The sequence below is a fragment of the Thalassophryne amazonica genome, chromosome 7, assembly GCF_902500255.1.
Source record: "Thalassophryne amazonica chromosome 7, fThaAma1.1, whole genome shotgun sequence".
NCBI classification, from domain to species: Eukaryota; Metazoa; Chordata; class Actinopteri; order Batrachoidiformes; family Batrachoididae; genus Thalassophryne; species Thalassophryne amazonica.
The window spans coordinates 74,862,095-74,888,151 of record NC_047109.1 but is presented as its reverse complement, the minus strand read 5'-3'; the positions used below and the strand labels follow the sequence as shown (position 1 = coordinate 74,888,151).

The 26,057-nt window shown below is 41.1% G+C and overlaps 1 protein-coding gene across 1 annotated transcript in view; it reads right to left on the bottom strand.

Moving 5' to 3' along the window:
* The window catches only part of cd27 (CD27 molecule), a 36,340-nt gene extending 21,871 nt beyond the window's left edge, over positions 1-14,469 (bottom strand). Inside the window, exons 1-3 of the mRNA XM_034173653.1 lie at positions 14,338-14,469; positions 13,984-14,116; positions 13,783-13,908 (exon numbers count right to left, since the gene is read on the bottom strand). Of these exons, the coding sequence (XP_034029544.1) occupies positions 13,783-13,908; positions 13,984-14,116; positions 14,338-14,340 (262 nt within the window). The 5' untranslated portion in view covers positions 14,341-14,469. The remainder of the gene's footprint in view (positions 1-13,782; positions 13,909-13,983; positions 14,117-14,337) is intronic.
* Positions 14,470-26,057: the final 11,588 nt, after the last annotated feature.

The window sequence follows — 26,057 nt, the reverse complement described above, 5'->3', positions numbered from 1 at the left end:
AAATACCAGCCTGGCACTCAGAACCGAAATGCAGATGCTCTATCCTGGTTACCTGAGCAGGACGATGGCCTGGTGCAGTCACTTCAAGTTACGGCAGAAGGAGTATTGTGGGATGATCGGCAGAAGGCGGACCCTGACCTCTGCTGTATAAGACTGCACAAGGAGTTGCAACGAGCATGCCCTGAGGTATGTGCTGACACTTCCAAATTCCTGAAAGGCCTTATAAGGTATTGGGATAAGATTGAATTACAGCAAGGGGTGCTGAAAAGGCAATGGAGGGATGTGGGGACTGGGACTGTAATTTCTCAGGTTCTTTTCCCCAAGCAGGAAACGCTGGCTGTATGGAGGGCCTACCACGATGGGATGGGTCATCCAGGCAGGGATCGAACAAAGATGATTCTCCAGCAACGCTGCTTTTGGTCTGGAATGGAGGAAGACTTGGAGAAGTGGTGCAGCTCTTGTCCTCAGTGCGTGTACAATAAATCTGGGCCTGATGGCAGGGCCCCATTGAAACCTATTCAGACCTCCTACCCTTTTGAAGTGGTCGGCATTGATTATCTGTCCCTTGGTCGTCCGGAAGACGGGTATCAATACATATTGGTAATGACCGACCTATTTTCAAAGTATGCGGTTGCGGTCCCTACTCGGGACCAGTCCGCAGATACCACCGCTAAAGCATTATATAGTGACTGGATTTTGACATTCGGCTGCCCAGAACGAATACTTTCTGATCGTGGAGCAGCCTTCGAATCATCTCTGATGAAACAGCTTTGCCAACTGTATGGGTGCCATAAGAGTAGAACGACAGCCTATCACCCCCAGGGGAATGGTGGTTGTGAACAATTTAACCAGAACCTTTTACAGTTGCTTAATTCTCTCCCAGAGACCCAACAGCGGTTTTGGTCAGATAAGTTGCCAGCCCTGGTGCAGGCTTATAATAACACCGTTCACAGCACGACAGGGATGACTCCTCATGTTGTGTTCGGTAGACACGCACAGCTACCACTGGATTGATCCTCAGTTTAGAAGGATGGGCCAGACACCACTAGCAGGCCCTGGGAGGTGTGTATAAGACTGTAAAAGAACAGACAGTTCACCATCAACATCGGGACCAGACAAGGTACAATCGATGGGCCCCACTCCCGCCGTTGTTGCCGGGCGAACGGGTATTGGTTTGTAATTTCCGCCGGAGGACCCAGGGAAAGCTGTCCACTAAATGGTGTTCGGACCCACATGTGGTGGTCTCTCAGTTAGCAGGGGACCACCCAGTTTATTGTATTTCGTCCCGAAGGTAGGGAGGGCCCAACGCGTATATACCATCGTAATAATCTCCGCCCTTGCCCTTTTGATGTGTTACAGCAACCAGGTGTTGAACTTGAGGCAAGGCCGAAACAATCCCCATTACCTCCTCCCACTGTATGGCTTCCTAGATTGACTGTGACCCAAATGACTGCCTCTCCGCAAGAACCGCCAGTGAATCCTATTCCACCTGGCCCTCCAGAACAGTCGCCACAAGTAAAGCGCTCTGTGTTCAAATTTGGGCACAGTACCCTCAGATATCGGGAATGATTGGCCGGGATGACCAATGTTAAAGGAGGGGGGAGAATGTCACAGGGGCCTTGTTTTTTTGGGGGGGTTTTTGCGTCTGTCAGTTGCATGTGTAGTTGTGCTGTGTTTTGCCGTGCTTTTTTTCTTTTCATCATGCCATTACTGTTTTGGTTTTTTGCACATGTGTTTTTGCATGTCTTGATTTTCTGAATGAAGTGTAGGTGTGATAGTAATTGGGCTCCACCCTCATTGCCCCATGAACTTCTACCATTGGCCAATGTGGCGCACAGACTGGGTTAAAAGCACGGAGAGTGTGGCAAGGGGGAGCGGGGGGCGCGCGCGCATGAGAAGCAACCTGACGCAGGTGCGGACACGGAAGCGGGACGCCAGGTGGAGAGACAGGATGGAGAGAGACACGTACAACGCCCGCTAAACAGTTAAGAGAGGGATGTGCCCCAGACTGCGTGTGTGTGTGTGTGTGTGTGTGTGCACACACGTCTTGGTGAGTTTGACGCTTGTCCCCGAGTCCTCCCTCTGATCTGTGCAGCTTGCTGGGCGTGGAAGCGCAGGGAAGGAGAGACACGGATTGTGGCCAGAGGTGCAGGAGATCGAAAGGACATGACGCGCAGCACGCACAACGCTCACTATATGGTTAAGTAAAAGGGACGTCTGCCAGACTGCTTGTGTGTGTGTGCGTGCGCACCTGTTATAGATTGTGTGGCCCTCAGCCCCTCCTTCTGATCTGTGCAGCTGACTGTGTGGAGGTACGGAGGAAGAGAGACGCGGATCGCGGCCGGAGTAGCAGGAGACGGAGAGCTCGAAGTGCATGGGCAGCACCCACGGAGAATAGCGGAGGTCGGACCTGAGCCCGGACCACTCGGACGTTGCAGAGTATTGCCCAAAAAAAGAGGGATAATCTTTCAGCTCCTCACTGTCCCCACCCAGTTTTATGCAGAAGTGTTTTTTTGAAGAAAAGCAAGATCTTTGTGATTTTATTCTTGACTGAGGCTTTGGGTTTTTTCTTTCTATTTATTTATTTATTTATTTTGGTTCTGGACGTTTTATATGGACTTTTCCTAGTTTTAGTCAAATTTATTTATTTTAACTGAATAAACTTTTTAATATTTCAGTATTAGCCTGGGCTCTTTCTTAGGAGTTGCACTTGGTGATAAAAGGACCCCGATTGGGGACACGTGCACCTGCTATTTCTGACTGAAAGCAGTATTTCACTTTGATGAAACATTTTCTCATTTGTAAAATGTTTGAGTACATATTATTCAAACACAACTTCTTCCATGACCATCCACACATCATTAAAGGACACTTATCTTAACAGCCCCAAATCTTTCTTACGCAGTCATAAATAGTAAACATTTTAAATTTGTACGTCATAAAATATCCCATCTTAGCAGGAAAATTTAACATTTTCAGCATTATCTGTGAATATGTCCAGTTAACCAACTAACAGCTAATTAGTGAAGCTAAGTTTCTTGTTAGTGAATTAGCTTTTCTGCTAATATTGAACACCACTTAGCTTTTAATTAGCTTCCACTGTATTTGGTTCCACCAGCTTTAAGTCGGCTAAAATTTTATTCGACAAAGCTTAACAGTCCAGAACATTTGCAAACCCTAAAATCATACTTGTGGAGATGGAAGAGCAAGTAAGTAGTAAGTACTTTATTTCTGTGGCACTTTTCACAGACACAGAAAGTGCTTACATAAAAATGCAGGTAATAGCTTAAAACTGCATTTTATAGAAATTATATAAAATAATTAAAATAGAAAATAAAAACAAGTAAAAGTACATTTCAAATAAAATAAGACAAAATAAAAGCAAGAAAGAAAAAAAATACAAGGTTACTCAAATGCTTGTTTAAATAAATGGGCCTTCAGTTACCTTTTAATACAGTCAACCTTAATAATTCTGAGGTGTGCAGGTAGAGCATTCTACAATTTAGGGGCAACAGCCGTAAAATCTGTCCCCACAGGTTTTAAGTGGGTGTGTGTGGAATGTAAAACGGTTTCTGGTTGTGAGATCTAAGGAGGCTAGCAAGAATGTGGAAGTCTGTAAGCACACCGGTGTCAAACTGATTCCAGAATGGGGCAAGAGGGTGCAGGTTTTCTTTGCAACCACCTCCACCAGGTGACTTCACTGATCATCACTTTGAGCAGATGGAATCAGTTAATCAGTAAAATCACTTGGAGTGGGTGGATGCAAAGAAAACCTGCACCCTCTTGCCCCTTTTTGGAATCAGTTTGACACCTCTGAATGTAAGGTATGTAGGTGCCTAATCGAAGGAACAGCAAGGTGTGTAACACTGGCAGCTGCGTGTTTGGTGATTAAAACGGCCGCCGTTTTTCTCTTTTCGGCAAATATATGTAGTAATATGTCTCCATATATATTTCTACACGCTTTACTTTTTCTTGTACCCCCCTTTTTAATATTATATTTAAGTAAATATTGGAGGAGTGGGGTACAATTAGTTATACCTAACAGCTAACGTTAGCTTATCTAGCCTGCTGTAGCAACATTTATCATAGCTTACAAAATAGTTTTCTTTTCTGTTTGATAACCCACATTAATTCATACTTTTGTCCACATTAATTTTATATGTATTTGTTAATACCGTTATTGTAGGTTTAACTACGGTATTATACTTTATACACTAATTACCGTTTTGTTTATCATGTTAGCTTGCTGGGTACAGTTGGCTATTAATGGCTAATTTAGCTCTTCTACTATAATTAGCTTATTTTCGTTATTTACAATTTTATTTTACATAGTGTAGATTTTTAAGGATTCATCAATTTATGTGTTCTTTTAATACACTCATACACTCATAGCTTCTGTTTTTATAATAAAATACCAGATTTATAGCTTAGCCTACTAACTATAATTTTACTACTAATCTACATACTAAATTACCTATACTACAATCTTCTCCTGTGATGTCTTATCTTTCTTATGTCTTATTATTCATTATATTATATATACCTTTTTCTTGAGCCGCTTGGGTGGGTAGGGAGAGTTCCCATGGGATAAAAAAGCTTTTCAACCTACCATTCCTGGTTCTCAAGACCAGGCACCTAATTGGCTCTACTCTACTCTTTTCTACTCTCCTATTTTACTCTTCCTTTTTTAGATATTTAGATATACCTTTGTATACTGGCAGAGTTCCACCTTAGAATTGGAATATAATATATAAGATATTCCTTACTGAATTTTCATGTAGTACCCTATAGGTGATGATAAGAATTTTGAACTGGATCTTCTACTTCACTAAGCACTAAGCAATGGGATGATATGACGGCTGCTATTTGACTTAGTGAGTAGCTTGGCAGCATCGTTCAGATGGACAGCAGGCGACGGACTGATTTGCTAGAGAAAAAGTACACTACAATAGTCAATAAGGGTGGAGATAAAGGCATGTGCAAGCATCTCACGTTTTGTGGGAGAAACCATGGCTCTGAGTTTGCTAATGTTTAGCAGGTGGGGAAAAAAACATAATTTAGTAAGTAGTTTAATATGTGTGTCAAATGACAGAGAATTGTCAAATGTTACCTCTAGGTTTCTTAAACTTGGACAGACAGCTGATGCCAAGGGCCCAAGGTTCTGCATGATCACAGGTTCAGCAGTGTCTGGAGCTAAGATCAAGACCTCTGTCTTATCTGAATTTAATTGTACTGACATCCAGTTTTTTATGGCGTCCAAACAGTCAAGACGTCTTGCACGCTGGGATGCCTCATTTTGTTTAAAAGTATAATGAAGTTGAATGTCGTCCACATAGAAGTAATAAGTGATGTTAAAACTGAATAATCTGACCCAGAGGCAGCATATTTAATGTAAATAAAATGGGGCCCAGCACTGAACCTTGTGGGACACCACATGACAAAGGTGAGGAGGTAGAGAGAAAATCCCCAATAGAGACAGTAAAAGGCCTATCTGTCAGGTAGGAGGTAAACCCCTCCAGGGCCACACCTGAGATGCCCATGTAGTCATGGAGTCTTTTAATTAGGGGGTAGTAATCTACTGTATCAGAGGCGGCACTGACGCTGAGTAAGACAAGAAGTGAGTAATTTCCTACATCAGAAGCCATCTGCATCAGAAGCCATCTGGATATCATTATGTATCCTTAACAGGGCAGTTTCAGTGGAATGATTCTTTCTAAAACTTGAATGTATTTTATCATATAGGTCCATGGATTCCAAAACAGCTGTAAGATGACTGACAACTGTTGGGGGTATGCTTGTCTGTGCCTTCTGTATTTGGTGTTATTTTCTGTGCTCCCATATTGGTGTCTTTGTTATCTGTCCTCCATCTGGGTTATCCAGTTGCCCCCCTTGTTTGCACGTTAGTCGCTTCTGTCTTCCACATTAGTTCTGCCTTCTGTTCTTGGAGTAGTTTTGGTTATTGGTTATTCTGATTATCTCCTTAGTTGTTTTTCATTTTCATGTTAGTTTTTCTACTGTAGCACTTTTATTTTTATGCGTAGCCCAATGTTGCTTTTCTGTTGGAGTTCATGCCTTCATCTTTTGTTATTGTACTTTATTTGATTGCCTCTTTTCATGTTTATGTTTTTCTTGTAAGTTTTCTCTTTTGTTACACTTTTTACAAATTTGATTTCCACGGCTGTTTTTACTTTGTGTACAACCTAAATTCCAATGAAGTTGGGACGTTGTGTAAAATGTAAATAAAAACAATACAATGATTCGCAAATCCTCTTCAACCTATATTCAATTGAATACACCACAAAGACAAGGTATTTAATGTTCAAACTGATAAACTTTATTGTTTTTGTGCAAATATTTGCTCATTTTGAAATGGATGCCTGCAACATTTTTCAAAAATGTTGGGACAGTGGTATGTTTACCACTGTGTTACATCACCTTTCCTTCTAACAACACTCAATAAGCGTTTGGGAACTGAGGACACTAATTGTAAGTGTCATGATTGGGTATAAAAGGAGCATCCCCAAAAGGCTCAGCCACTCACAAGCAAAGATGGGGTGAGGATCACTACTTTGTGAACAATTGCATGAAAAAATAGTCCAACAGTTTAAGAACAATGTCTCTCAACATTCAATTGCAAGGGATTTAGGGATTCCATCGTCTACAGTTCATAATATAATCAGACGATTCAGAGAATCTGGAAAACTTTCTACACGTAAGCGGCAAGGATGAAAACCAACACTGAATGCCCGTGATCTTTGATCCCTCAGGCGGCACTGCATTAAAAATCGACATCATTATGTAAAGGATCTTACCGCGTGGGCTCAGGAACACTTCAGAAAACCACTGTCAGTTAACACAGTTCGTCGCTACATTTACAAGTGCATGTTAAAACTCTATCGTGCAAAGTGAAAGCCATACATCAACAACATCCAGAAATGCCACCACCTTCTCTGGGCCCGAGCTCATTTGAAATGGACAGATGCAAAGTGGAAAAGTGTGCTGTGGTCTGATGAGTTCACATTTCACATTATTTTTTGGAAATCATGGACGTTGTGTCCTCTGGACAAAAGAGGAAAAAGACCATCTAGATTGTTACCAGTGCAAAGTTCAAAAGCCAGCATCTGTGATGGTATGAGGGTGTGTTAGTGCCCATGGCATGGGCAACTTATACATCTGTGATGGCACCATCAATGCTCAAAGGTATTCCACCTACGAAGCGTCAACAATTAGTGTCCTCAGTTCCCAAACACTTATTGAGTGTTGTTAGAACCACCATCCTGTTTGTCTGTGACCTTTGACTTGACCTTTGACTTCTGCTCACACCTTTAAAATTCGGTATCCTCTGCCACGTTTGTGTCACTTTTTGGACTCTTTAGTACTTCGAGAGTTGTGTGAATACTGTAAATATATCACTTTGCATTTTGCACCTACCTTCTGTGCTTTTTTGGCTGTTTGAACACACACATAACAGACAACAATCTTTTCCAATATTTTTGAAAGAAACAGCAGTTTAGAAATGGGCCTATATGAGCAAGAGGTCAAGTCACAGTAAATGCAATAATGAGATCATTAAAATAATTTTAGGAGTATTTTTATTTCTCAGTGTATCTTCGGGGTAGTGGAAAAGCAGTTAAGGGGGCTTGTTTCCAGTGTGGAAGGTTCCTGATTCAAGGCCTTCTATCTTCTATGTAATGTGGAGTTGCATCCAGAAGGGCATTCAACGCAAAACCTGTGTCAAATCCAGAGCTGAGGTGGATCTGTGGTGACCCAGAGGGAAACAGGGGAGAAACTGAAGGGACTTGCTTACTATTATTTGTTTTCTACTTTTTGGACTGTGAATAAGCTGTATGTTGTATGGGGAAAAAGTTTAATTTGTTAATTTACTAGTAATTATTCATGTACATCTTGATCATCATCTGATCTGAAACAACATGATAAAATCTCAGTTTATAATTTTATTTTTCAGGGTTTTAGAGACAAAAAAGTTACGCGGTTTATCAGTTTAGCATTGTCACATTGGATTGGTGGTCACCAAAGCTAATATTTTCATTCGCTATGCTCCCAAACAAATACAGTGGCTTGCAAAAGTATTCAGCCCCTTGGCATTTCACACATTTAAATTTGTTTAAGGCATTTCAAATGCAAAAAGTAAATCAAGCTTCTCAATATAAAAATTTCTAAAATTATCTAGACGCAAACTGAAAGCAAATCTCTACAACTTGATATAAATTAATTAAAAATATAAAAGCCAAGATGATGGGTTGCATAATTAATGGACCCCTTTGGTATAATACTTGGAAGTAATCAGTTTTATTGCCAGTATTCTTCAGACAAGTCAGGGTATGGATACATGAACATTTCCAAGTCACTGAATGTCTTTAACTTTATTTACATCAGTTATGAAGAAATACAAACAGTATGGCACTCTATGGGAAATCTGTGTGGAGTAGACAGTTCTCAAAAACTAAGCAACTGTGCAAGAAGGAGAAGAGTGAGGAAAGCTGCCAAGACACCCAGACAACCCAGAAGAAGTTACAGGATTCTGTGGCTGTGATTGGAGAAATTGTGCATGGTGTATCTTTTGCAGTTTGTATCCCCAGTTATACAGCTTCATGATGAAGTTGCACAGAGGAGGGTTTTATTAAAAAGACATGAAAGTTCAGCTACAATTTCCCAGAAGGTACATCTGAGAAGCAAGCCTATATTTGATGTTTTGGTGAAAGTAAACCCTCCTCTGTACCACTTCATCACAAAGCTGTGTAACTGGGGATACAAAATGCAAAACATGCACTATGCACAATTTCTCCAATCACAGCCACAGAAGCCTGTATCTTCTTTTGGGTTGTCTTGGTGGCTTTCCTCACTCTTCTCCTTCTTGCATGGTCACTCAGTTTTTGAGAACTGTCTACTCCACACAGATTTACCAAAGAGTGCCATACTGTTTGTATTTCTTCATAACTGAAGTAAATAAAGTCCAAGACATATTCAATGATTTGGAAATGTTCATGTATCCATCCCCTGACTTGTCTGAAGAAAACTGGCAATAAAACTGATTATTTACAGGTGTTATATCAAAGGGGCTGGTTACTTATGCAACCCATCATCTTGCCTTTTATATTTTTAATTAATTTATATTAAGTTGTAGAGATTTGCTTTCAGTTTGAGTCTAAGGAAGGAAGGCCCGATTTACTTTTTACATGTGAAATGTCATAAACAAATTAAAATACACGAAATACCAAGGGGCTGAATACTTTTGCAAGCCACTGTAAGACACATTTGTGCCGTATACTTAAAATTACCAAAATAAATGAGGCAATGTGGCTCAGTTGAGTTGATAATTCAATCCTTTGCCACTTCTTTTGCGATAGTGGAGTCCTTGAGCAAGACACAGAGCCCCAAACAGGGTGTCTTGTATTATCACTATTTTATAATCTAATAATTTTGAAGCAGATAGGGATTGTGTCTTGCTCAAGAGGATTTGAGCCAGCTGTATCTCAGTCACTGTCTCACACTGCTGCCCTATGATGACCTCGTACAACACACATGGTGTTCCATTCTACATAGCACAAAGCAGTGCACAGTGCAGACCAAGTATCATTCCTACTTTCTGAATGACATGGTTGTCATTTTCACACCCAGTGCCCACACGATGTTTAAATCATGGCAGCACTTCAAACCAGATGTTTTCAGTATGTCCCAAGCATATTCGGGAGTTTAAATTTTCCAGTTTTGGCATGTATGGCTGTGTGACATAACAATACCTATCTTTTAGACATTAAAAAAATGTGCACGGTATAGGCTATATCTTACTCTATAGTTTATTGCTCATACTACAGTTAACAAGTTCAAGGTTAGTCTAGCAGGAGCTAGCTAACTATTTCCCAACATTATTTCTCTTTACATGTTAGCTTATATATTTACCACCTCTGGTTGGAAACAAGAATGCCACATTTAACTGTACTTTAATCAAACTAATGCTGATAAACTTCATGATGCTCAGAGGAAGACAGAAAGTGAACTCAGCACCAAGCTAGTAAATTCAAAAATATTTTAATAGGGCACCGCAGTCTCATTTGAACCCTGCATGATATCGCGGGATTTGACCAGTAGAGGTCCAATGACAATGACCAATGTCCAATGACCAAATGTCATTGGACCACTGTAGAGGTCCAATGAAATGTCATTGGACCTCTACAGTGTTGTTTTCGGCTGCAATCACCGAAGCAGTCGTGAAAAGTGGAAGACATTGTGTCGGTAAGTTTTAGCCTACACGGCTAACCAGAGTAGCTATGTTCTCTCGCCTGCAAAATCGCCTCAACATGTTTGACCTACGAGTCATAAACAAACCGCAACACATGTCCAATTGCCCACCGCATCGTCAGTTTTTCTTTGCATTTTCACTTTGTTTGCGTGTAATTTGCCCAAAAACCCATGGAAAATGTTGTGGTTTTCCCCCCGGAAGTTGAGAAATTATATGTGTCATATTTTACCCCTTTAGCTCCCACCCTCAAATGAGACTGTGGTGCCCAAATAAATGAATGAATGGAAAAAACAAAAAAGACTAGTACCAGCTAGCATTATTTAAAAAAAAAATAAATTTAAATTTAAAATTTTTGTTCCTTGAACTGGTTCAAAGTCTTGAATCGCGAGTCCTCATTTGTGCATTCATGGGTGTATTGTCTAAAACTGTGGTCTAAAAATGTGCTAAATGTGCACTCAGATTACATACCCTGGAATTCTCAAAGTGGAGTTAGACACACCTCCAAGTACACTTGCTCTATACGTGCTTCAGACCGTGCATCGCAGATTGTCAAGATAGGGACTCAAATGTTGAAAGCCTACACACTGCCATGTTTCTAATCTTTCTTATTTTGGATTATTATAACACATGCAAGCAAATGATAACAGAAGCAAGTCTAAAAGTGACTGTGACCACAGATTTAACTCTAGATATACAGTAACTCATGACATAACTGACATTTATGTTTGTGTCTCTTATGTTCGGAGACTGAATAGCGAAACAGATCTGGAATTGTAAAATATTATTATGAACACCTAGATCAAGTGAAATAATACAGAAATTATAAACACCATTTTGGCATTCTGTATAAGAGCAGTAAGAGTTAACTGGTTTCAACGATCTATATTTAGTTTGATAAAAACTAACAATTACCAACCTTGCCCCATAAATTTTACCATTTAAGTGGGTTGTTTACAGTTATACTGTAATCTGAGATTAGTCCTATCATTGCAATATGTCAAGAAGGTTTCGGTCCACATACAGTTCAAGGTCAAAATAATTTTTTTCACATCTGTGTTTCTCTCTTCTGTTTTCCACAGTGACATTTAAAACGAAGCCAGCAGACTGACTTCGTTCACCTGTAGCAGTGCAGAGACCTGAACAACAGAACTTGTGACATTTGTGTCTGCTGCTGTTTCCGATGTTTACCACTTTTTTGTGTTTTTCATTTTTTTTCCACTGACATGGCAATGGTCTTGTTTTAGAACCTCCTCTGTGCTGCTGATCTTGTTGCCGTTCAAACATGAATCTCTCTTCCTGAATCCCACCCATCCCCCCGTGAGTACAGGTTTTCTCAGACCTCCCTCCCCCCGCTGTCTCTGTTTGACTGTATCCCACCATCATAGTCATAACGGGGAGTCCCTCTTTATCATGTTTTTCTGGGCAATTGTCTCTGAAATCTGACCTGCAGACACAGTTGAGTAAACACGTTCTGTCATTGGTATTTGTTGCAGCAAGTGGATCAGAAGAGAAGACATGATTATGAAATGATTAATCTATCACACATGATGCACAAATGTCACATACATTAAATCACTAGTAAGTTCTTTCAGCTTCTCCCTCTTTCACGTGGGGTTGCCACATCTTATCAGATACAATGACTTAAGACCAGTGTCAACTTATCCCAACCCATCTAGCCCTACATCATCTAGCGCTGAACCAACTAACACCACATCAGCTAGCTTCAAACCAATTAGTTTCACATCAGCTAGTTCCAAACCAACTACCACCACATCAGCTAGCCACACCAACTATCACAACAAACTAGCCTGACACTAACTTGTCATAACCCCAAACTCACCAGCTCTACAACAAACAGCCCCATTACAAAGTAACTCCATAATCAAGTAACCCCATTACCAACTAACCCACATCAACCATCTCCAAACTAACTACCCCCATTACCAAGTAGCCACATATAGCTCTATTGCCAATTAGCCACAAACACCATATCTCCAAACCAACTAGCCCCACATAAACTTTCTGCAACCCAAGCCCACACCAACACCTTCAACCATCAAGACCTACACCAACTAGCCCTTAAGCCAACTAGTCTGGTACCAATCCTGAAAACAGATCCAGTCCAGACAGTTTTTGCACCCTGGCCCAGATCCGGCACGGCTCCGCTTTACAGTTCTGGAACAGATCCGGACCAGATCTGAACTGGATCCGCAAAAGACCAACCGTTTACAGACCATATCTGGCACGGATCTGGGGAGATGTGGACCGCATCACAGCACCGTGGCAGGAACAAGTTTTACAGGGGTAAGTTCCGTGGATCCAAGGAAACTGATTTGTATCTATAACACACAGATCAGTGTCCCTGGACTTATAAAACTTGATTGTCATAAAGAAACAAACCGCTTTGCAATAAGCATTTAAAAAAGCCTCAGTGACGATCACGATTACAGAGTACAGAGTTTACAACCGCTAATGGATAGTTTCTACCGAGTGCAGATAAAATTGCTTATCGTTATGCCCCATGTTCCTGCCACGGTGCTGTGATGCGGACCATATCTGTCCCAGATCCGTGCCAGATATGGTCTGTAAACGGTTGGTGTTTTGCGGATCCAGTTCAGATCTGGTCTGGATCTGTTCCAGAACTGTAAAGCGGAGCCGTGCTGGATCTGGGCCAGGGTGCAAAAACTGTCTGGACCGGATCTGTTTTCAGGATTGGTACCAGATGTTGGACTACATCCGGCCCGGATCTATTTGCTGTCTGGGTAACTGTCCCCAACCCAACTAACCCATAACCAATTAGCCTTCACCAACGATCCACAAACAAACTAACCCCACACCAAGACTCCAGAACCAGCTAGTCTAAAAACAACAATCAACTAGCCACTTAACCAAGTAGCCAGATAGCCAGGTAGTCCCTTTACCAACACGCCCCACACAACTATCCCCAAACCAAGTAGTCCACAACTAACTAGCCCCATAACCAAGTAGCCAAACTGCTAACTAACCACAAACCAACTAGTCTCGCAACAACAATACCAGCTAGCCCCATAGCCAGGTAGTCCTATCACCAAATAGCCCAATCAGATATAATGGAATCTTACAAAAATCCTTTGTCCTTACAAATTATATGATATGAAAAAAGACCAAACTGACCAAGTTAAACAGACATTTTTACGGTGTAGCAACCATATAATCATTGAAAACAAATAAGCAGAAATAGAAAAAACTGATTCACATAATTTTAGATTCCACTGTCAAAGTCCACTGGTATATGTGCAATATTTTGGTATATGTGTTGACATTAAACAGACTTTTGGGTATATTAGGACTTAGCATATGTGGTAGGTAGTGCGGGCTTGTTGACTGCCAACCTGCCTGTAATCTTCTGTAAGCAGCCTTTAGATCTCTGGTTACTGTTGTCTTATCATTACTACCATCGCCACAGCTGCTGCTGTGGCTTTCATGGTCTGAAGAAGAACGTTAACACAGATTAACATAAGTGAAACTGGAGAAATACTTACGTTTATTGCAATTTTCACAAACATCGCAGCTCGTCTCCACATTGTGGTCATTAGTGTACTGGTCCTTTGCACAAGGTACACAATCAATGACACAAGAGTCCGGCTTGCGCACACGCATGCGCTTGCCTGCAATATGAACAGTAAATAAACAGTAATAAACTCCTCACACCAAAACTGTGACAGACACAAATGTCACTGTACCTGGCGGGCATTTTTCACAGCATAATTTATCTTCATTTGCCGGCCAAGAATACTGAGTTTTGCTGCACTGTATGGAGATCACAGATGAAAGGAAGGAGGACAGGAAAATTAAAGTGAACCAGCTGAGAGGATGCTTCTCAAAGAAGATGAACAAGAGTGAGAAGAAGAGGAGAAGGAGGAAAAGAGTGATTTAATGAGGCAGATGTGTAACATATTTATTGCCAGACACTGAATGAGCATCACTTCATTTCTTTTAAAGCAGAATTTCTGTTTTAGCACCAAAAGAATCCAAATACTGCATCAACCAACCTATTCATTCAAAATAACAGGAGATTTTTAGAAAAGTGTACTTACCATGGTTCATGCAGGACCAGAAGGTGAGACTCGATGTGACCTGGGACCCTCTGAGTGTGAGACTGAACAAGCTAACAGAAATGTGTCAAGGGATTAATCACAAAATGTCAGTGACTCATCCTGCAACCAAAGTACTTTGCTGGTCTGTGTGATCTCCGTGCCCTGCAGTCTCCCCATGTTTTTTCTACACTGTGACGACCCCCGGCTGAGCGCACAGTAACCTCAATAAGAACTTGCCCTCCTCCAGCCTGCAGGTTTTTTTTCCACAGCAGCCGTCTCTCTCGTTTTATCCAAAACAGATCATTTAGCTGAAAACCATCTGATGTTTGCTTCGTCAACCTCTCTATCTCTCTGTGTCTGTCTCCTCTTTAGAGTTGGGTGATGATGAAGTCATTTCATTTGAAGTAATATCTAACACGACTCATTTAGCTCGTTCAGGTACAAGTCATTGTGCTGCTTTTACTGAAAGCTGCCTGTCTGATGCAGATTGTTCAAATAAGGCTGTACTGATGAGCAACTTTGCATCTTTACGAGAAACCAAACCAAGTCTCTTTCAACAATGGCAAATGTACAGCTATGTGAGCAAGATTTGATTTGTTTTATTATTATTATTATTATTATTATTATTATTATTAAAAAGGGGGACATATGTTGAATTATCAAGATCTGATGTACTAAAGACATCACAATAAATCAGGAACCAATATATTGTACACAAATATGACAAAATGCAGTGTGAAACTGAAACTGGATCATGATCTGAAGTAAGGTCTTTCACCTGCCAACAGTTGTTCAGGGTCACTACAGCAGATCCAGTACAGATCAGCATTGGGATTTGGCAGAGGTTTTACACCAGACGCACTTCTTGAAGCAACCATATGTCCAGTACTATACAGACCAAAAATAGGAGTATCTAAGCCAAAATTTGAGTTGGCCCTTGGGTTAGGGATGCCAGATCAGGTCTAGCAGCTTGCACCAGTGGCTTAAACAGTCCTAGGCGTCATCAGCAGAGAGGTCCATGTGCGCCGTAGAGCTTCACATAGCTGTGCAGTACAAGTAGTACGCCTCAGCCAGGTTTCTGCTCAAGAAGGAGTTGATTTGATTTTGTTGCTGATCTGGTTCTGCCTCAGAATTTTTTCTTTAACCCCCCTTTTTTTTCTAGGACCTGCCTTGTGACATCACAAAATTCTGTAATATTGTCGCTGATGAACAACCAGTTGGGCCTTGGAGATTTCCTCTCGGTCCATTGTTTTAGTAGTATGATACTATATCATCAGCAAAACTCAAAATCCGATCAAGTATTAAATGAGGAGTGGATTTTACTGGAGATTGAAACAATAGTAAAAAAAAAATGACAGGTAAAAATCCAAAATCACAACATAGAAATGTGATTGGTCAATTTGTAAATCTGATATCAAGGACATTCTATTTATGATACCCCCCTTGATCACTTTATTTGGAGGTTTTTTCCAGCCAACTGGCAGGACACCCCAGATTAGACATAGAATACTCTGGTGGGATGTGGCTACCATGTTTGGCCAAATGCCGCTGTGATCTTGAAGTTGTAGCATTTTATATTTATGCATAATTATCTCCACACTAACACCACAACACACCAAGGTTCAAACCCCTTCCACTGCATGGCTCTACATGCTAAATTACATTTGTTTGTTGTAATGATTTTTGTGATGCTGCTGTGTTTATATTTTAATGGTGAAACCAGAGGAAAGTTTCCACATCGTGGACAATAATGTATTCATATTCGCATTTGTATACTTAACGGTATGTACACTTATGCACGCCTTGTTTTGGCTTTTATGTTTTTATTTCTTTTATGTCATGAGATTGGATTTTACTGTAAATTTAAAGGGCATCTTTTTTGTAATTTTAATACAAAAAACATTAATGAATGAATGAATGAATTGCTTAATTTAACATCATTACAAAATTCAAATGTGTTAAAGCTCAAGGATACACAAACATTTTGGCAGCACTGTAATACATGAAAGAAATGTCTCACAAGCATTTAAATCTGATTTATTGTCAAAAATATATACAAAAGTGGTAAATGACTTGGCTTAGTCACTGTATAAAGATTTCCAGTTTGAAATCTGTTACTTGATTATTATTGATTATCTAGTTTACTGTGGCCTGAATTGTATACAAGGGTTAAAAGCCGCCTTTGTCATATTCTGAACTTTTTTTATCATGCTTGTTATGCTTAGTTTTGATTGATTTGTTTTATCCGTGTGTTACTTCGCTTGCTGTGTTTTTCCTGCTTGGGCTTTGGCTTTCCCTATCTCTCTTGTCTGTGCTTGGTGGTGGGTGGTGCACACTGTCTGGGCCACACCCTGTTCTGGAGCTTTCCACACACCTGTTTCTCATCTGTAGCTCATCACCAGGGTGTACATAAGCTTCACTGGTTCCACTAGTTCCTCGCCAGATCATTGTGCTTTGTGTCATCGCTTCCAGCGCCATTCCTTGTGTTTTCCTTGCCTTGCCTACTTCCTAGTGTTTTTTTTTTTGTGGACCTCCTGCCTGTTTTTTCGACCACACCTTTAGCCTGATGTTCATGATTTGTTTGCTGATGTTGGACTTCCTTTTTGTGTACCAGACCCTGCTGATTCAATCAGTAAACAATCTGCCTTGGTGAGTCCCGCATTTGTGTCCAGACGTCTCTGTCCATCAAACCTGATACTCTTCATCAATCTTCTGATAATTTTTTAACTGTCTGGAAGCATTAAGTATCTCAGTAGTGACATTCATGCCTTTAAAACGCCTCAGTCTTTGAGATCAAAAGACACCTGCAAAGAGCTGGAGTCATGAGGTCCTTTCACAGAGGAGTTTGGCGATGTCGATATCTTTGTATGCAAACGAAGGTCCAAGTCTTTAGGGTCCTTTTCACATTGTTATGTCCTTGAGATGTAAATTCAGGTGATTTGACATGATTTGGAAAGGCACACACCTGTCAACATATGAGGTCCCACAGTTGACAGTGCATGCTAGAGCACAAACCAAGCATGAAGTCAAAGGAATTGTCTGTAGACCTCTGAGACAGGCTTATCTCAAGGCACAAATGTGCTGCTGCTTTAAAGGTCCCAGTGAGCACAGTGGCCTCCATCATCTGTAAATGGAAGAAGTTCGGAGCCACGTTTAAACTGAGCGATCAGGGTAGAAGGGCCTGAGGTAACCAAGAACCCGATGGTCACACTGTCAGAGCTCCAGCATTCCTCTGTGGACAGAGGAGAACCTTCCAGAAGGAGAACCATCTCTGCAGCAATCCACCAATCAGGCCTGTATGGTAGAGTGGTAACTTATGCACACATAAGGAACAGAGTCACTCAACCGTGTGAAACAGAACCTCACTTTATCCCTGTGTCGATGAGCAGACATACATTGCGAAGGCATACTACCACAGGAAGGGCGGGTGAATAAAAACTGAGAAATGAAAAAGAACAGTCCTCCCATAAAACCCGCATCCCTTCCTAGAGTACCTCCTGGTGGCCCAATCACTGCATTACAGCATGTTCACAACAGGTAAAGTGGCCAGATGGAAACCACTCCTTAGTAAAAGGTACATGGCAGCCTGCCTGGAGTTTGCCAAAAGGCACCTGAGGGACTCTCAGACTGTGAGAAACAAAATTCTCTGGTCTGAGACAAAGATTGAACTCTTTGGCGTGAATACCAGGCGTCATGTTTGGAAGAAACCAGGCACCATCCCTACAGTGAAAAATGGTGGTGGCAGCATCAGGCTGTGGGGATGTTTTTCAGTGAGGAACAGAGAAAATAGTCAGGATTGAGGGAAAGATGAATGCAGCAATGAACAGAGACATCCTGGATGAAAACCTGCTCCAGAGTGCTCTTGACCTCAGACTGGGTTCATCTTTCAGCAGGACAATGACCCTAAGCACACAGCCAAGATATCAAAGGAGTGACTTCAGGACAACTCTGTGAATGTCCTTGAGTGGTCCAGCCGGAGCCCAGACCTGAATCCGGATTGAACATCTCTGGAGAGATCAGAAAATGGCTGAGTACCAACGCTCTCCATCAAATCTGATGGAGCTTGAGAGGTGCTGTAAAGAGGAATGGGCAAAACTGTCCAAAGATAGGTGCAACAAGCTTGTGGCATCATATTCAAGATTTGAGGCTGTAATTGCAGCCAGAGGTGCATCAAAGTACTGAACAAAGGGTGTGAATACATGTGGGTTTTTTTTTTTTAATCTACAAAAATTAAAAAAATTAAAAAAATCATGTTATTATGGGGTGCTGAGAGTAGAATCTTGAGGGGGGGGAGAAATTACTCCATTTTGGAGTCTTGACCAAATTTGATCTGCGAACTGGCACGCAATCTGGTGTGCCAGTGAATAAATGCATCATAAACTGTTGTGAACTATACGCGGCTGCATGCCAGTGCACAAAGAAAAATTTTAAATGTTCAAAATTTCTGGCATTCATTTCATGCCACTTGCGTGAACTAGTCTTGAACATTGCGCAACCTACTTGAAAACATTGCGTGTCAATGTCTGTCATTGCGCACTGGGCATCTGAAAGATTATGATGAGGGTTTGCATCTATAATAAACACAACTTTACAGATACATTAACTAACTGTTTTACCTTCCATTACAATATATTATAAATAATTACCTTTGAGGCAAAATTCCAAATGTGCTGTCCACTGCACAACGTGCCCAAGACAACCTGCAGCTGTAGATAATTTCTCTCATGGGCGCAATTTGATGGGGGGGGATATGTTCCCCCCACCTTTTCATCCGGGGGGGGGCAGAATATGGTATGCCCCCCCCTTCTGACATATATGTGTGTACTTGAAACATGCTATGCCAGTCTTATGTGCAAACCATGTCAGAATAGTATCTTTGTTTCTGCAAGTTTGTATTTTTATCAGCATTGACTTGTTTCCAACACCTGTTTCTTGTTTGTCACATTCGGAATTTTCTAGGACTGCATTTGCCCAGATTTGAAAGATATTAAGAGCCTGTTCTTTCATATTTATGAATACATTTTACCACATTGCAGTTTTTTTTTTGTTTGTTTTTTTATAAGAACCCAACCTATCATTCTCTTTGAGTTCTACACATGTGGTGATACCTTATTTACACCAGGATGTTAATAAAATCAATGCTGGCTATTCTCAGAATAAAGTACTTATTTCCACAGTTTCAAATTGCATAAGTCAAATGGTGTCCACTTTATGGTCTTCTCAAAACATTAAAATTACTGTTCTGGATGCTCAGAATGCATCTGAGCTTATCTAGAAACCGTTGGCTTCTGGGGGCCTAAAGCCGCCCCCAGACCCCCGGCCTATGGGCATCGGCCCTGCGGGCCTCACACTTTGTCCCCTCCCCAATTTCTATTTCTAAATTGCGCCCTTGATTTCTCTGATTCTGGGAGTGATAAGAGAATGGTTCTGAGAGCAAATGCATCATTAGCTATGAAATGATTATTTTATATAGTGTGGCGTCAAGCGGGACAAAGTGGGATGCATTGGCACAACAAATTGCACAGCAGTGCAGGGTTCAAATTTGTACAAGTGTCAAGGTGCCTTAAGGCTGTAACATAAACTGTGGAAAAGTAAAGTGCTTTGAATACATTGTAGGCTGCAGGGTTTCAGGAGGTGGGGATGGACCAGTTGTCAGCCTCTGTGGTTGTCACCCAGGACCCAAGGCAGATCCATAGTGTGGTAGTTGCACTGACATGTGGTACCACCACATGCCTGATCTAAGCTGAACCGTTAACAGTCCCCAGTTCAAGGCAGTACCTTTATTTGTAGCTTCCTTTTTTCACATGGCCGCTTTGGCTTCAGTTTCACTAAAACCAGGTTTCGACATGTGATCTCTTATCGTTTGTCACACAGGTCGTACTGTTGAGGAATAGGAAGTGGAAATGAGGCTGCATCTGAGGCCTGGACGACTTTCAGGAAACAGCTCCGCTCAAAGTGAGTTCACAAATGACTAGGCGACTGAGTGAGCATCAAAATTACTCTGAAGTGACAGTGAGACGGACATGCTTAGCTTGATGTTTCATTATTAGGATGATTGACTAACAATTTGTACATTTGATTAGAACTTCAAAAGACTCTATGCGAGGAACATGCCAGTGTTTCTGTACTGAATAAAAGTAAAGCAGGAGCAGCTACATATGTCATACTTAAATCGTAAAATACACCCACAGAATTAGAGCAGTCATACTTAGTCATGTGCCAAACTCTCACTTGTGAGTGTGCATCGACTAAATTGGCTTTATATGACGCACACGTGATATACATCTGTATGATTCAAAGGTGTGCTACAAGAGGAAGTCTAGCTAAACAGTTTGATTAATCCAACCATTATTTTTTTTTCAATTACTTATTTTGTGCATTTGTTGCATTATTACAACCCCAATTACAATGAAGTTGGGATGTTGTGTAAAATGTAAATAAAAACAGAATACAATGATCTTCAACCTATATCCAATTGAATACACCACAAAGACAAGATATTTAATGTTCAAACTGAAACTTTATTGTTTTTGTGCAAATTTGTTCATTTTGAAATGGATTTCTGCAACACATTTCAAAAAAGCTGGGACAGTGGTATGTTTACCACTGTTACATCACCTTTCCTTCTAACAACACTCAATAAGTGTTTGGGAACTGAGGACACTAATTGTTGAAGCTTTGTAGGTGGAATTCTTGCTTGATGTACATCTTCAGTTGTTCAACAGTCCGGGGTCTCCGTTGTATTTTGTGCTTCATAATGTGCCACACATTTTCAATGGGCGACAGGTCTGGACTGCAGGCAGGTCAGTCTAGTACCCACACTCTTTTACTACAAACCCACGCTGTTGTAACACGTGCAGAATGTGGTGTGGCATTGTCTTGCTGAAATAAGCAGGGACGTCCCTGAAAAAGATGTTGCTTGGATGGCAGCATGTGTTGCTCCAAAACCTGGATGTACCTTTCAGCATTGATGGTGCCATCACAGATGTGTAAGTTGCCCATGTCATGGGCACTAACACACCCCCATATACACACATGCTGGCTTTTGAACTTTGCGCTGGTAACAGTCTGGATGGTCTTTTTTTTCTGGAGGACACAACATCCATGATTTACAAAAACAGTTTGAAATGTGGAAGCAACGAACTGTGTTAACTGACAATGATTTTCTGAAGTGTTCCTGAGCCCACGCAGTAAGATCCTTTACACAATGATGTTGGTTTTTAATACAGTGTCTGAGGGATCGAAGGTCACGGGCATTCAGTGTTGGTTTTCGGCCTTGCCGCTTACGTGTAGAAAGTTCTCAAGATTCTCTGAATCTTCTGATTATATTATGGACTGTAGATGATGGAATCCCTAAAATCTTGCAATTGAACACTGAAAAACATTGTTCTTAAACTGGACTTTTTTTTTTTTTTCACAAAGTGGTGATCATCGCCCCATGTTTGCTTGTGAACGGCTGAGCCTTTGGGGATGCTCCTTTTATAACCCAATCATGACACTCACCTTTTTCCAATTAACCTGTTCCAAACAGGTGTTTGAGCATTCATCAACTTTCCCAGTCTTTTGTTGCCCTTGTCACAGCTTTTTTGAAACATGTTGCAGGCATCCATTTCAAAATGAGCAAATATTTGCACAAAAACAAAGTTTATCAATTTGAACATTAAATATCTTGTCTTTGTGGTATTCAATTGAATATAGGTTGAAGAGGATTTGCAAATCATTGTATTCTGTTATTTATATTTCACAGAATGTCCCAACTTCATTGGAACTGGGGTTGTATTTCCACCAACTCACTGTCAAAATGGTGTCAGTCTCAGCTTTTGTGGTTTTGCTGGGGAAATGTAACTAAAGGTTTTTTCTAATATCTTGTGGTGTTGCTGATGTTTTCATGCTTTCTCTTGTATTTTGCACCTTGGTTGCCATTTTCAATGTGACTTCATCTGAGGCAAGCTCAAAGCTTTGTACTGTGCCAGGTTCAGGGTTCAAATGTACATTCAGATTTGTGTTTGAGTTTGCACCCATCCAGCCACATATTTCAAAACAGATTTGAAAAGGTTTGTCCCAGTGTTTAGACCATTTTATGTTTTCAAAAGGTTTGTCACCTTCTTGTATTTCACAACACACACCATCTGCATTGTCCCATTCCACTCAGCTTTATACTGGTAAGAAGTAACCTGCAATGAACTAGTATTCCATCCTGTAGCCTCTCATTCATGCCACAGAATTAAGATATACACTCAACAAAAATATAAACGCAACACTTTTGGTTTTGCTCCCATTTTGTATGAACTCAAAGATCTAAAACTTTTTCCACATACACAATATCACCATTTCCCTCAAATATTGTTCACAAACCAGTCTAAATCTGTGATAGTGAGCACTTCTCCTTTGCTGAGATAATCCATCCCACCTCACAGGTGTGCCATATCGAGATGCTGATTAGACACCATGATTAGTGCACAGGTGTGCCTTAGACTGCCCACAATAAAAGGCCACTCTGAAAGGTGCAGTTTTATCACACAGCACAATGCCACAGATGTCGCAAGATTTGAGGGAGCGTGCAACTGGCATGCTGACAGCAGGAATGTCAACCAGAGCTGTTGCTCGTGTATTGAATGTTCATTTCTCTACCATAAGCCGTCTCCAAAGGCGTTTCAGAGAATTTGGCAGTACATCCAACCAGCCTCACAACCGCAGACCACGTGTACCCACACCAGCCCAGGACCTCCACATCCAGCATGTTCACCTCCAAGATCGTCTCAGACCAGCCACTCAGACAGCTGCTGAAACAATCGGTTTGCATAACCAAAGAATTTCTGCACAAACTGTCAGAAACCGTCTCAGGGAAGCTCATCTGCATGCTCGTCGTCCTCATCGGGGTCTCGACCTGACTCCAGTTCGTTGTCGTAACCGACTTGAGTGGGCAAATGCTCACATTCGCTGGCGTTTGGCACGTTGGAGAGGTGTTCTCTTCACGGATGATGCGAAGGAGATGTGTTGCACTGCTTGAGGCAAATGGTGGTCACACCAGATACTGACTGGTATCCCCCCCCAATAAAACAAAACTGCACCTTTCAGAGTGGCCTTTTATTGTGGGCAGTCTAAGGCACACCTGTGCACTAATCATGGTGTCTAATCAGCATCTTGGTATGGCACACCTGTGAGGTGGGATGGATTATCTCAGCAAAGGAGAAGTGCTCACTATCACAGATTTCGACTGGTTTGTGAACAATATTTGAGGGAAATGGTGATATTGTGTATGTGGAAAAAGTTTTAGATCTTTGAGTTCATCTCATACAAAATGGGAGCAAAACCAAAAGTGTTGCGTTTATATTTTTGTTGAGTAAGTACAACAAACCACTACCAATGGTCTTGTGGTTTTTTTTTTGTTTGTTTTTTTAACTCACTATTACTAACCCTACTCCTACCCCCAACCCTAATCTTAACCATAACGTAATCTTACTCCACCCACCCCCACTTCACTTTTAATTTCGTGCAGCCATCATGGAATGAATTACAATGAAGTTGTGCTGCCGTGATGAAAATGAAGTGCTTTTCGTCACAATATCAAGAACATCACTTTGAGCAGATGGGAAGAGTTCATCAGTGAAATAACCTGCTGGAGTTGGTGGTTACAAAGAAAACCTGCACCCTCTTGGCCCTTTCTGGAATCAGTTTGACACCTATGTTCTAGGGTGTGTGCTCACTCTTTCATATTATACACAGCAATGAACAAATAAACTGCAAATTAAAATAACTGATTTCACAACTCTACCTCTTTTATTTCCCTACTGATCTCTGAATATACACTTCCAAGTGGTATATTTAATTCTCACTGAGTACATCTCCTCCTCCATCACCATCTGGTATGCTGCTGCCTCTGCAGCGTATCATCCACGCAGCAGAGAAGGTGATCGACTCCAGTCTGCCATCTGTACAGGACCTGTACACTTCCAGGGCCCCGAGGCAAGCAAGGAAGATAATGGCCGACCCCTCTCACCCAGAACACAAACTTTTTGTCGTCTTCCCCTCTGGCAGATGGCTGAGGTCCATCAGGACTAAAACTTCAAGACACAAAAACAGCTTCTTTCCATCTGTAGCTAGAATTATAAATAATGCCAGGGACCTCCATTTACCCTGCCCACTCCCACAAAGTACAGACTGATCATCCCTGCACTGAAAGGTACTGTACATCTGCATGCCTTGCACAGCCCCATTCCATATTTATTTGACAGTGAACAGTTTTGTCTATTTAACTCCTTTACTTCTTACAAAAGTGTTTTTTTTTTTTTTTCTTTTATTGTTGTTTATGCACCAGTGACACCAGATCAACTTACTTGGCAAGAAATTAAATTCTGCTTTAGTGTAATTTGACAGCAGTGTCATGCAAAGGTTTTTTACTACTTACTTAAAATTACTAATTATATGTATGCACAGTACAAAGTGACTGTTAAACACAAATGAGATCTGAATGTGACTAGATCAGTAATGTTATACTCATGTGAAGAGAACACAGGAAGGGTAAGAAGATCCTGCTGGGGTTTTTACACATTATAACACAGCCAATCTGCAAAGGAAGGATGTGGTTTTCTGAGGAAGCATTTGTCTTGGTCTGCTGATTGAGCACCTCCCATACATTGTGAGATCACGTGAGCTTGCACACACTTGTAAACCAGCTCCATATTCTAGCTTTGGATTTTTAATTCTTCTCTCATGTATCTAGTTTGTGGTCGCATGAGCTTCCACAAAGGTGACTGTTTGTACTCTTCAAGAATGTTTCATATCTAAATACAGACTGAATTCCACTCAGAAGAATCCACTGGAAATGTCATTAAAGGGGCTCGCCATCATAAATGTTCAAGCACAACAAAAAGCACAGTTACATCATAAAATTAACGCTACTGCAGCTCACCATTTGCTATTTCTGAATAACAGCAACAACATGAAAGTGAAAACTATCACTTCAATTGTTGAGTGATTCCAGCAGATCTGAAAGAAAATATTGAGCAGAAGGTGTCACCTTTAAGGCAGCGGATAGTCCTGCAGACAACCTGTCTGTCCATCACAGGGGAAAGTGTGTATGTAATGTTTCATTGATAAGATCTGTTTATTATTTTACAGATGATATTAAATAAGTCAATACGATCCTAAAAGAAAAAAGAGCAGCTGACATTATATAGTGAGGCCCATAAGTATTCTGACAGTGACCCTACTTTTTGTCACTTTGCCTCTATACACCACCACAAAGGACTTGAAATTAAAATAACTAGTACTGCAAGCAGTCATATACGGGCCCTCGTGTCCGCACCACCACCTCCCCAGGCCACCACGTCCCCTTGTGAGCAGATGTGGGCAGGTGCATACAGGGGCAAACACTCATCAGTTAGTTTCAAGCAAATCAGACAATACATGGAGTTATGACAAGTTGATGGTTCATCCACTAGGGGGCGCTCAGAGCACAGAGGGGGCAGGTGTGTTTAGGGACCGGCCTTCATCACACATATGAAGTTTCACGTCAATCAGACAAAGCATGAAGGAGTTATCATGACTTGATGTTCCATGACGAAGGATCAAAATGGCGGCACCATAGCAGCCACACCCTTTGACATAGAAAAAAGCTTTTGATCACTTTTGATCAGTATAGTCTCTGGATGATCTGAAAGAATTTTGAAGTGCATTGAACAAAATCCCCAGGAGGAGTTCATTCAAATACGTGTGGA